At 35.0% G+C, this 12,475-nt stretch overlaps 1 protein-coding gene across 2 annotated transcripts in view; it reads right to left on the reverse strand.

Moving 5' to 3' along the window:
- Positions 1–832: 832 nt before the first annotated feature.
- LOC150089957 (thyrotropin-releasing hormone receptor-like) overlaps positions 833–12,475 on the reverse strand; it is a 167,406-nt gene continuing 155,763 nt past the window's right edge. Inside the window, exons 3-4 of one of the 2 annotated variants that reach the window (XM_090368923.1) lie at positions 6,998–7,220; positions 833–1,300 (exon numbers count right to left, since the gene is read on the reverse strand). In XM_090368923.1, coding sequence (XP_090225049.1) covers positions 1,224–1,300; positions 6,998–7,220 — 300 coding nt within the window. In that variant the 3' untranslated portion in view covers positions 833–1,223. Of the gene's footprint in view, positions 1,301–6,456; positions 7,221–12,475 lie in introns of those variants that run through there. The other variant, XM_090368922.1, reaches the window with a different exon arrangement.

The raw sequence follows: 12,475 nt of genomic DNA on the forward strand, positions 1-12,475 counted from the left end.
TATTCTGACACTGTGGAAAGTTTTGCAAGCAGCATGGTTGTAGAATCGTACGGACGTCTTCATACATCTACTTGAGGCAATGCTTAGATGAATAGAGGCTGTTATCCGTGCAAACCGTGGCCCAAGACGGTATTAGGCATAGTAGGTGGCCATAATTCAGTGATCATTCAGTGTATATTTCATGTTATTAAGTTGGGAAGAGTAAATTTTTAATGTTTTCCTATAAATAGATCCTCAGTAAAAAAAAAAAAAGTAAGTGTAGTGAAGAAATTTAATGGAGGTTTTCATACCTTCACTGACGAACGGTGTTAATTGTGATAAAAGGCAATGATGCTACTTCATCCACTCGTCCATTTTAAAAAGCAAGTGAAATACGCAACTACAAAGGTTTCATTAGCACATTTATACAAACAACAAACTTTTTTTTTCTACAGTACACAGCAAAGGGTTTTCACTACTTTATACGACAAAGCATATGCACATGAGGGATTTCGTGCAAAACAACATTTAGACGCTAGCCAAGCCAGAAAGCTGGCCATGATTATACGATTCAAAAACGCTTTGTTAAAACATGATTTTCATTCTTTCGTTTGTGTTTTGGGTTTTTTAAATAATTTATTTGAAAAACAAGATACGTCAGGCAGCTCATTGTTTTAAAAAAACAAAAAGCGGTTCAAATCTTGATTTAATAGCAGAAATATATTAATTAATTGACAACTTTGGAGTTATTTAACATTTGAACGCAAGAGGCACAACTTTAGTTAAAAAGAAGTAGACAACTGCTTTATTTGTCAACAGTCAAACTTAGAATCTTCACGATTATTTAGGATTCGTAATGGGATATTGAAATAGTTGTTTTCGTGGAGTTGCAGAACTGAATAATTCATAATGTATAATTAGAATGTTGTATAGTTATGCATTCGAACAATCATGGCTAGACTGGCATGGCCAATAACAATGGGAATTCAACAGCAGAGGAACACGGATTGATTGCAGACCCCGCATGTCAGAGAGCTGTGCTGGAGTACATGGAAGGAGAGAGGAGATAGCTAATAATTATCAAGTAAGTGAGCAGTTGGTGCTGGAACTTGACGCTACCAATACGTTAATATAATAAGAAAAGGAGCATTAGCATAACAGAACTTGGCAGAAGGGATACAGGAGACCAAACGTAGGAGGGGCAGAGAGCAGGGGGATGCAGGAACACAAGCTCGTGCACAGGATCACACGGCATCATCGCCCAGTGCGGTGGTGACAGTTGTTGTGTATCTGGTTGGCGCATGCGCCCTGGCTTCTTTCCCTAAAGGGATTACAAAAAGGTAACAGGTTAGTATGCACAATACAAACAACATGGCAGGTCAAAGGATGACACAAACACAAACATTCTTTTCCTCATAAAAAAAACTAACCTAAGTAGACAATGTCGATATACTTAAAATGTTAATATTTGTTTTTTTTTCTTTAACGTTTAGATTTCTTAAAGAATTCTAATTGATTTTTTTGACAACTTTGACTTTTATTGCTTTGAATGGATTGTTTATCATTTTTAAAAATGCCATCTTTTTTTTACTCTTTTATGATTTTTTTTCCGGATATTTGCGTTTTTTTATTTTATGATTTTGACTTTTAGCGATAATTGGCATTTATGACTTTTGTTATGCCAGAAAGTTTTATGACTTTCTATGACGTTTCATGACTCTTATTATGCAATCAGTTAATGACTTTCATTATGCGCTAAAGTTTTATGACCTTCTAACATTTTATGACTCTTATTATGCAATCACTTATTTGATTTTTATTATGCGTTAAAAGTTTTATGACTTTCTATGGAATTGACTTTCTATGAAATTATGACTTTCAATGGAATCATGACTTTCTTTGAAATCCTATGATTTTTTTTTTACGCAATCAATTTGACTTTAATTATGGATTGACATTTTTCAAACTTTATAAAATTCAATTTTAATGACTTCCATGATTTTTATGCATTGCGTTTTTTGAATTTTTATGAGATTTGACTTTTTATAAAATTTTATTTTTTAAAATTTTTATGGCCAGACATTTGACGTCTATTATGAAAATATTTTCTAGTTCACTTACTTTTTATGAAATTCATCCTAAAATATCTTAGAAGTAATCTTGAATGTTAATACAATTCTCCATCAAAAATCAATAATTTAAGACATCAAAAATTTTATCGTGATATCCTTTTGAAGAGTTGTTAGAAATGAACGAAAGAGAAAGTTTAAAATTACATGTTGGATTATCTCTAAGCAGACAACGATTTCTTCGATGTAAAATTCGCAATACCAGTTGTTTTGACAAGATTCTTGTCCTGGGCATTTATTCATTAAACATGGCAGTCAAAGCGAAATTCCATTTACGATGTCATGAAAACACTCGCGGTGTTCTGAAGCAAATTAGCTCTTGCAGACAAATGTTAGGTCTGACAGCTAATGGAGGGGGGTTAGAAGGGGAGGCGAAGTTAAACTGAGGATAAATTTTAAAAGTAATGTGAAATTGGAGCTCGTGTTTGTACGTATTTACGAAGTTTGTCAATCAATTACTTTCTGAAATAAGTTTTGTCGTTTGCACATAATAGTTATCGGCGTTGTATTTATTGGATTTTGTTCTGGTACAGTAAACATTGAGTAACGAACCATTAGTGTTTGCATTAAGGTCCAGTACTTGTTGGGGCCGATCAGGCGAGTAAAATTCCATAAAACCAGATGACGGAGACCCGGAATTTATGAATATTTTTCCACTCCTAACGACTAGTTACAGTCAAATGTAGAAAGTTCTCAAGATTTATGACCACACAGCCAATAATTTTTCTTTTATTTTAAAGGGTTGGTGACCAAGTATTGTTTTAACCTTTCAACTTTTTTGCATGTGAACTAATGTTGCCTATAAAGTTCCCATAGCCAATTCTAACTATTAATTATACACCAATGTTTCAAAATATTAGAGAATAATCATCTAGAATTCATTATGGTTGTTTCAAACGAAGATTGGTAACGTTGAGTATTTTCATTTATTCAACACTGGTTCACTCGGCCTGTGCTTGCGAAGCATAGCTTGAAAATAGGCTCTGATACCTTAAGGATCCTTATCTATTTCTTCACTAGATGCCTTTTTAACTGGCAACGGACTCTAATACCTACGATATCCAGAGAAATAGAGGACGAAACTGATCTTCATCCAAGTTTCTCTATTACTTCCGTGTAGGCTTTCAGGATAGTTTGGAAAATCATAGGACCTTCTGTTCAGCAGGAGTTAATGAAAAGTGGGTGGATCTCTATTCCTCGTGTATATTCACAATATATCCAAAAACCACGTGGATATATAAATCGCGAGAAGCTAGATGTACCAAAATATTGGAGACTATGCCTAGCAAGGACCATTAAGTAGACACAATTTGGCCATGAAAGCACTTATCTCGTTAATCCTAACAAGAACAGAGCAAAGATCCAAAATTAACTTAAAATGCCCTCAGCTGCTACAGGTACCAGCTATGTACCACCAGCGGCAACCTTCGAAGGGTGGACGCTTGGCTAATGCTTGGTTCATGGGGTGAATATTACATTTTTGAAATCAGGAACTACCTGTGGTTAGTTTGAAAAGATGGGCGTACATAGGGTGGTTGAGAATTTTTGAAAATTAACTGAAATGCATGCACCTCTGTATGTAATTATTGTTAGCGCCATGCCATAACTTGCCAATTACTGGTCTACGCCCACCTCCTTCCTCCTACTTGTTTAATCTCCAGATAAAGAAGATCACTTCCCTTCGTGTTTTTGATGGCTTCATTTCTGTCGAATATATTACAGCCCTCCTAAGATAATACAGATAAAGCACTATATTTTACACAATGAATTTGGAAGAAAAGTCAGAGGTGGAGGAAAAGCGATGCGATTTTACCAACTAAACCATTTAAGGTACTCGTATGTGTTACAGACAGAAATAAATAAAGTTTTTGATTCACTATTACTAAAATGATAATAGTGAATAAAATACAGAAACCAGAATTTACCGGCTTATAAACCAGAATTTATAGTCCGATGGCAGGTACCATAAGTATCTTCCTGGGGCTACTAGACTTCGATACTAAACTAGTTTTAATTGGAATTCATCCATTTTTAAGTACTAGTTTTAATTGGAATTCATCCATTTTTAAGTACTGAATCTTGACATCATACTGCTTATGTAAATCTAATAAGTGATATGACAAATATGGAAAAGAACAACCCTACAACTGGATTCCAGCGAAAATCTATATAAATATGGCGGTTGGGTTGGTGATCAAGTATTGTTTTAACCTTTCAACTCTTTTGCATGTGAAATAATGTTGCCTATTACTTCTACGAAAAATAGCAGCATCTGAATAAATAAAGCAAAACAAAAGTTACTTGGAATTTTCTTAAATATTATAGAACAATAAAGTCAACCCTCATAGAAACTGAACAATATTCAGCAATGAAAACCCTTAATGGTAAAACTGTCCTCAATAAGTGTCTGTTGATGCAGAGACAGTTTTTGTTTGCTATTTAAAAATGGCACAGACATTTTTAGTATTGCAAATATGTACAATTATTAAAGTCAGTTTAGAAGTAAGGAATATGCAGTTTCTTGGATGCTACATTTAATAAATTAATTTGATACACAGATATATAACAGTGCATACGCCTAATGAACAGATGAGCAAATCTCTGATTTGATTTAAAATTACATTCACCATAAAAGATATGTTTCTCTGGTTGACACGAAGAGCGATTGAAATTCCCATACTACATTTCCAATAGAAACATATACACACATACAACAAAATTGACAGCCATATTTATTGGAATACAATCGCCCACTTCTGAAATCATATTTTTAAAACTACCTATGCCTGTTATGGAAAGCAAACACATTTGTTTAAAGACATTGTTCCAGCTTTTTCAGCGCATATTAGAAAAGATAATGCGAATTAGGATTTTTCAAATAGCTTTTTGGGAGTTTGTTATTCCAAAATTTGGAATTCGAGATTTTCATTATAGCAATAGAGAAATTACTGAGATTGTTCTTGTCCGGAAGGAAACACACAATTAGGTCCTGAATTTTAATTGTATTTTCCTAAATTTGCATGTAATTCTTTATGGATGGAAGTTAAAATTCAAATTTATTCTCACAAAAGGGTTACCAAAATTGGTCTTCACAAGACCCGACCATGCCTTAAACTTCGACCTCACATCTATCCTTTATTCTCCGATGCATCAAAGTTCTTCCTTTCCAGCACACTGATTAAATATCAATCGATATTTGATCCCCGAGATGTGTGCTACCATCTTAGGCTTCGTAGCGCCAGTAAAAGAAAGCTGCGCTATTTGAATTAAGGTAAAGCTGTCTCAGGCATTTTATTCCTCTCTAACGAATTCTTCGATTTTATCTTAGCGTTACTGTACCTTTTCTGCCCCTTTCATTTAATATTCAAAGCAGTTTTCCTGAAACTTTTGCCAATTATGTCAGTTCTGTGATGGAACGTTTACTCAAGCCAGACTTGTTAAAATCGTTTCAAGGATAAACATGTCTGTTCTAGTTGGGTGCAGTTTTTATTGATTGCCATTGGTTTCTCATGAACAGAAGTTTTAAATTGGTATCGTGCTTGATGTTTACATCCATATACCACGTAGATCACTTATATAGCGAAGATGCTTGACTGCATGTCCTTGGTTGACTCTTCTCTACCAAAGGTAATTAATTTACCATAGGAAAATATATCGAAGATGGAATAAACATTCTGTAACATTCTATAATAACTTGATGGCGTGCGGGTACATGAAGGAGATGTGTGCAGTATAATCCTCTCGGAATTATCAGAGCTTTTGCTGAATGAAAGTTTAGAGAAAAATAATGGGACATAGCTTTTTTCTTATCTTCAGGTATAGCTGGTTTATACAACGGTTACTGAACTTATTTTGAAGAATGAAGAGAACTTTATACTTTACATGCTCAGATAAATCTCTTTTATGAGTCCAGTTATGGAGCAGTATATAATGCTTCCGAAACTTATTTTTTTATATTTCTTTCTGTTTTTCTTATCATTGTTGATTAAAAAATATAAGTACCTTTATTGATAATGAATATACAAGACACATATTTCTGTGCTATACGAATTCAAATCATCATTGTACGTTTTTCTGTTCTTCAGGCTGAGTTCCAGTAACGTATAAGACTGGCAGACAAAATAATTGGAATCATAATTGGTCCATGGATCATGGGGCTGGGAGGGGACTATGGAATCGCAATTAGTCCTTAAAACTTCCCAGGGACCAACGAACCATACGTTGAAAATTTGGTGTTGCTTAGATTTATCTGAAGATATTCAAAACAGTAATCAATGATTAGATGAAGTTTCTCAGGAGAAGTTATGAAACTTCCTTTGAACACACAAAGTTCAATAACGGAAGTTATTCAACTTTGGCTTATTTGCTGATCAAATAACCGATGTTAATTAAAACCCTATAGTGATTGTTCCTCTTAAAGAAATAGTTCCTCTAAAAGATTTCTCGAGCCATGCATAACTTCCGTATTTGTAATTAAATCTCTTAGGGCGTATCAACGCTATCACAGGGTTGTCTTTATGATATGGTATCTTAACCTTCCAAATGATATTATCATAAGATGTGGACTTTTAAGATGAAAGTAACAGTGTATCGTTTCCATACCGTAACACACACCTCAAAGGTATAATTAGGGTGCCCACGAACTACAATACATTGACGTAAGTTCCAAAAATATATATAGCACACCGATTCAGTGCTCAAGAACACTCACGCCATACACCCACACCCACACACACACACACAGACACACACGGCTAATCAAAGTAATTGCTGCATCTGCTCTATTTTACATGACGTGGTGCGCGTGGCCGTAGTGATCATGCTTTGGTTATGACGGACCGATCCGGCCACGCTTGAATAAGGACCCCGGCAGTGGCGTTCCTTCTTACCGCAGGATAACATCCTCTTGAAGGCACGCCTGAACTTCACTGACATGGCGTTGTAAAGGATTGGGTTGATGGCGCTGTTGATAAAAATCATCGTCTTGCAGAACATCAGAAACCATAGCTCCATGTAGCGTTCCTCGGTCAGAGAGTTGTATACCACCAGGACTCGATATGGCAACCACAAGGTGGCAAAAACTGCCACAACCACAGCCAGCATCTTGACCACCTGAAAAAAATAATATAAAAGTGTGAGAGAGAGAGCAGTGAAGTCTAAAATTAGGATAATAGTGTACATGCAACAAGATAACCAGAGGATGAACAAGAAACACGAACTGATATTAGCTTTCTTTTCCTTTGATGCATCTATGACTTTAAAGAAGTGTTATCGTGTGCGATTTCGTCAATTTAACAGTCTAAAAGGATCGAAGGATATAACGGATCTTTAAGATGTTTCAGGAATGGGAAACTGATAGGTATTATGTGCAATTTTTCGTGGGATCGTTAACAAATTACTTAAGGCAATGAAGAGTGGGAGGAATTCAGATAAAATGTTATGATGAGTTACGGTTTCACAAATGTCACGCAATAGTCTTTTAAATAAATAAATTAAAAAAAAAAAAAAAAGAATGACCATCGCAGTATATAATATATCTGTAAGTTGTAAGTGTTTTCTGGATGAAAAACCAGAATTTCAGGGTTTAAAACATGCAATATTCGCCCGAGGCCGACTTACTCAGCCACGATAAAAATTACTCGCATCGTCGACTGGATTCGAACCAGGACCTCTATCTTTCAGTGTTGGGAGGACGGTGTTTATATAATTGTTGTTGTAGGATTTTAGAAGCATCAGCGAATAAGGCCATATTGTTCCATGTATATTGTCTGTAAATTGCGTGTGTTCTGAGCTTGATTTTTTGTTTGCTGGATGAAAAACCCGAATTTCCAGGAAAAGAAACCGTGCTACTGCTCTCCTGAGACCGACTAACTCGGCCACGTTGTGAAAACGGCCAGTAAAAATTCCACCCATCACAGACGGAACTCGAACTCGGGTATTTTCCACCCGGTGTGGGGAAGACGGCGTTTCTACCAACTGTGTTATCCACGAGGGCGTATAATTCGTTTAATTGAAACAGCAAACTCATTGAACTCATTGTTTTATTTATCGAAAGAATCAAAAATAGGGGATAAAACGTTCCTGTTGTTCAAGAACTTTCAAACGATACGTCTTTGTAGATGCCAAATAAAAGACACATCTTTAGTAATATAACTGGTATTAATTTATCACATAATAAACAACATAATATACACTCACATGTGGCTTTACTTTTAAGGTAAATCCGTTTATCCAATTATTCTAATAAATTACCAGTGTATTATTTTTGATCGAGTACTCTGTGAAACAAAATGACTGAATAAAATGTAATGCTAATATTAGATCCATGATAGCTTTCTAGCTATGCCCTCAACAAAGAAGCCATTTTCTCAGTTGACGTGTGCGAACTTCGCTAGAATAAACAGCTCCGGGTTAGTTGGTTGAAATTTTGTTTATAGAAAGGTAAACACTAACCATGGATTTCCGAACCAAACACGACATAGTATAAGATTAAACCCTGTTTCTAGCTTACAATCAAATCTTTGGTCATAATTTTTTTCCAGAGGAAACATTTCTTTTTTTATCCACAGGATTTTAGACTGTCATTCTTATAGCTGCTGCTCCAAGTGCTTAAGAATATGGAACGCTGATAGAACTCTTGCCGCAAGCCATTACAACGTAAGCACTCTACAAATGGAAGGGATATCGATTGCAGAAAATCCTTTTCAATTTCGTGTTCTGCTTCTGGTAGGCGGCGTGATATTGGGCGTCTAGAAACTAAAGTTTATCTACAGCTTATCAATAAAAGAAAGCAGTAGTTCAATTTTATGCACCGATGATACGTAAAATTAATTTCTACATTAATTTTCCATAGTTTTATTCCAGAATTCTATGCAGGTCATTTCAGAAGTTTCCACATGCAATCGGCACAAGCTACGGAACACACGCAATTCATAGAAACGACGTACTAAACGATATACCTCACGTCGACGAGCTTCACTCATCGGTGAGGCAGGCGATCAATCGCAGCTGTAGTTGGCGATACTCGAGAGAGGTCAGTCGTGTTGACGATATTTACGATTCAAGCCGGTGTCCAGGAGGGAGGTTCTTTCACCCGTATGAGAAAGAAACAATGACGTGGGGATAGATTCATTCACTAAGGCTGTGCGCTGACATCTTCGAATTTCTCTCTCAGTTAGTTCATGAATGAATCCGAGGTAAATGTTATTGTCCAGTGAAATGTCAAGTTTTGACTCTTTACACACATGGATATCCTATTAATGAACTGTTCGCGGTAAGATCCTCTGTGAAATTTTTGTTTCTACCCGGTAAATGTTGCAGGAATAAGAAGGCGAGTGCTGTAGTAACTATGAGAAGGAGATTTTTCCTAAAATTATCTTATGGGGAATTTGAAGGTCTGGAGCGTTCGTTTCGCTTTGAAGAGTAGAGCTTGAAATGTTTGGGTGATACTAAAACATTGATATTTAGGAGGAAAATTCAGTCTTTGAAAGTACTAAAGTTTTAAAATTAAGAATGTGATCGTAGAAATTAAAGGTGACCGTTTTACAAATCTTGTCTGCTTGCCTAAAAATACTGGCGATCGATGTAATTTGTAAGTTAAAGTTCATTCTAAAAGTAATGCTTAAATCAGCTTGAGAGAACTTTGTTGATAATATGATGTCGAATTGTGTAACATTTGATGCATTGATTTTTCTTGGTTCAGTAAAGGACATTGAAACATTTCGGGGGATTGACTTCAAGACGATTTTTATGGACAGTTAATTAAATTTTGGATGATTCCATTGTCACTGAGTTTATTGATTGCTTAATGAGATTAAGATTGATTGATCAAAATCTTTAACATCATTGATAAACACAGATATATAATATCATTTGACTGTCAATGTCATTATTTCCAAGGTTATTGATAAAGACGTTGAAAAGTAGTGTCCAAATGGGGAACCTTGTGAGACTTCACACCGAAGGCGAAACACAAAGGAGGTGTCAGGGATTCTTAACTAGAGAGGCTTGCCTCACTTTCAAAGCTCTTTGACTGCAATGCCCAATCTTCATGGTAAGTTGGAAGACCGTCAGTCAGCAGCACTTTGATGCATGGAACCATAAAGCCTTCCTTCAATAGATTATGACACTCACATTGAGATTTCCGATAATACGTGAAACTTAATCACTGCTTAATATCCGTAATTGTGAAACTCAGACCCTTTCACAATCCATGTTGAACACTTTAATGAACACATTTCTTCCAAACCATTATAGCAATGGACAGTCGCACCACACCTAACGGGAGTTCACTTGTGCAAACCATTACACACTTCCATACAGGCAACGTGTAATAGTTTGCATATCCTTTGAAACCTTTCTCGTATAACCCGTTTCGCTTTATATACGCTACTCATAAAGCTTCTAATTTAAAAATTCCCTTAAGGAAATTATGGTATTATTTCTAAAGTAAAATTAGAGGCGATTTTTTTAAATTTAAAGTCCTTTTTCTAGCCTGTGCTCACACAAAATTCGGCAACAGATAAAATAAACTGATATCGCTACAATTGGAGATAGATGATGGTAATGGCACTCAATTTGTTTCTTTCGCCATACCAGTTGTAATTATTTATTGGACTGAAGCCACATGCTATCTCTAGTCGATGAAAATCGATTGCCATCATAACACGAGGGAAAGAGAGAGATTATAGGCAAAAGAACATGGGTTAGTAGCGCTTGATCGAACAAAATGGCGAATATAATTGCATTTAAAATGTATCACAAACTCGAGGAGATAACAGAAAGCGGTCATTTGAGTCCTGAAACAGAAATAATAAACTCCTGGGGCTGACGGTGAGTGTCAGCTTTCAAAATTTTATACATATTTTTTTGTTGTCCTCAAGGCTGGTTAAATAGAGAGCGAGAGAGAGAGAGAGAGAGAGAGAGAGAGAGAGAGGTTTCTCCTTATCTTCTATGTTTATTGGAAGAAAAATTTCGTCAGCTTCTGCCAAAATGGTGTCTGATAACGTATGGAAATCGAATTCTGAGTGCATTTTATGACGAATTCCCATAAAGTTTGTTCTCTGAATCATACTTTGTCGCATTCTAGTCTCCAGAGGTTGCAGTTTGTTGTTTTTCCGGTATTATTTAATCAGCATTGTACATCTGGGTACGTTTTATAACCTTTTAAACTATCCTGTCTCTTTTAAGTAAATTCACTTTTTGTTTATCATTAATTTTAAAAGAAGTTCGTGGATATAAAAAAATGTATTCAAAGTACAAACAAAAACTTAATTTAATTTTTGGATGGCCGACTATGTTTTTGCAAGTGGTAAACAAAAAAAATCTTATTTTTCTTTTCAGACTCACATCGCAAGAGGCTCTGATAATAAATACAGTCAAGCTTTTTAAAAAAAAAAAAAAAAAAAAGAAGAGTGACACGTTTCCACAGAAAACTGGAAGCAAAGTTAATCTTTCGATAAGCAACACTGACTTAGTTATAAATGCCGGAAGTAAACCTCAATTAAAATTTCTCGCGCAGTTTTTTTTTTTTTTTAACCATTTAAAAACACATTTTTGGATGATTAGAAAAAAGAATTATTGGAATTGTTGAAAACCAGCAGCAATTCAAGTAATAATAATCAACTTATACATAATTTCTATACAATTCGATAAATATGAATTATTTAATAAAATCTACCGGAAGTAAACCAAAATATCAAAAACAATTATAAAAGTTTGAAGATTTAAAACTATATAATTAAAAAGAACAAACGAATAATTATACAACTCATTTGCTGTACTAGCGCCCTCTAAGTTTTAACAGTGAGTTCGAAATATAAATTAAATTCAAAAATAAATAAATTTCTGCAAAAATTCAGCGCCTTCTGTTGTCAAATAATCGAAGCATATCGAAAATATAAATTTGTGTTTCTTTTCATTGATAGCATAAGAGATGGTATGGAATTGTTTAAATTTCTGCAACATAAATTTGAACGAGTTAACTATAAAACCTAAATTTAACTTTTATTCTAGGAAAAAAAATTGCAGTGGTGAAAGGCAAAAAAGAATTAGTTTCTTATTGCATCAAAGATCTGAAACAAGTCTAAGGAAGTTTTTAACAGTCATGTTTGAAAGCTCAAGGGAATTAATACCTCGATCAGTCACAAAAATGTCCAGATGTTCGTTGAAGGCTCTATAGCCAGAGAAATTAATATCCCTCCACAGACAATTCAACCAGACGGATCAGAAATCACTTGTCAGTTCTCGTATGGCAAAGGAACAGCAGCAATCTGAACAAAAGATTTATCTCACCAAAGAGAGAACTTGGAGAAAGTGTTAACTTAAGAAAAAAAATCTTTCTAGTTTTTAAATTGGATTAATAGTTT

Source organism: Mastigoproctus giganteus, chromosome 2 (assembly GCF_048544385.1).
Source record: "Mastigoproctus giganteus isolate SK-2022 chromosome 2, ASM4854438v1, whole genome shotgun sequence".
Taxonomy (NCBI): domain Eukaryota; kingdom Metazoa; phylum Arthropoda; class Arachnida; order Uropygi; family Thelyphonidae; genus Mastigoproctus; species Mastigoproctus giganteus.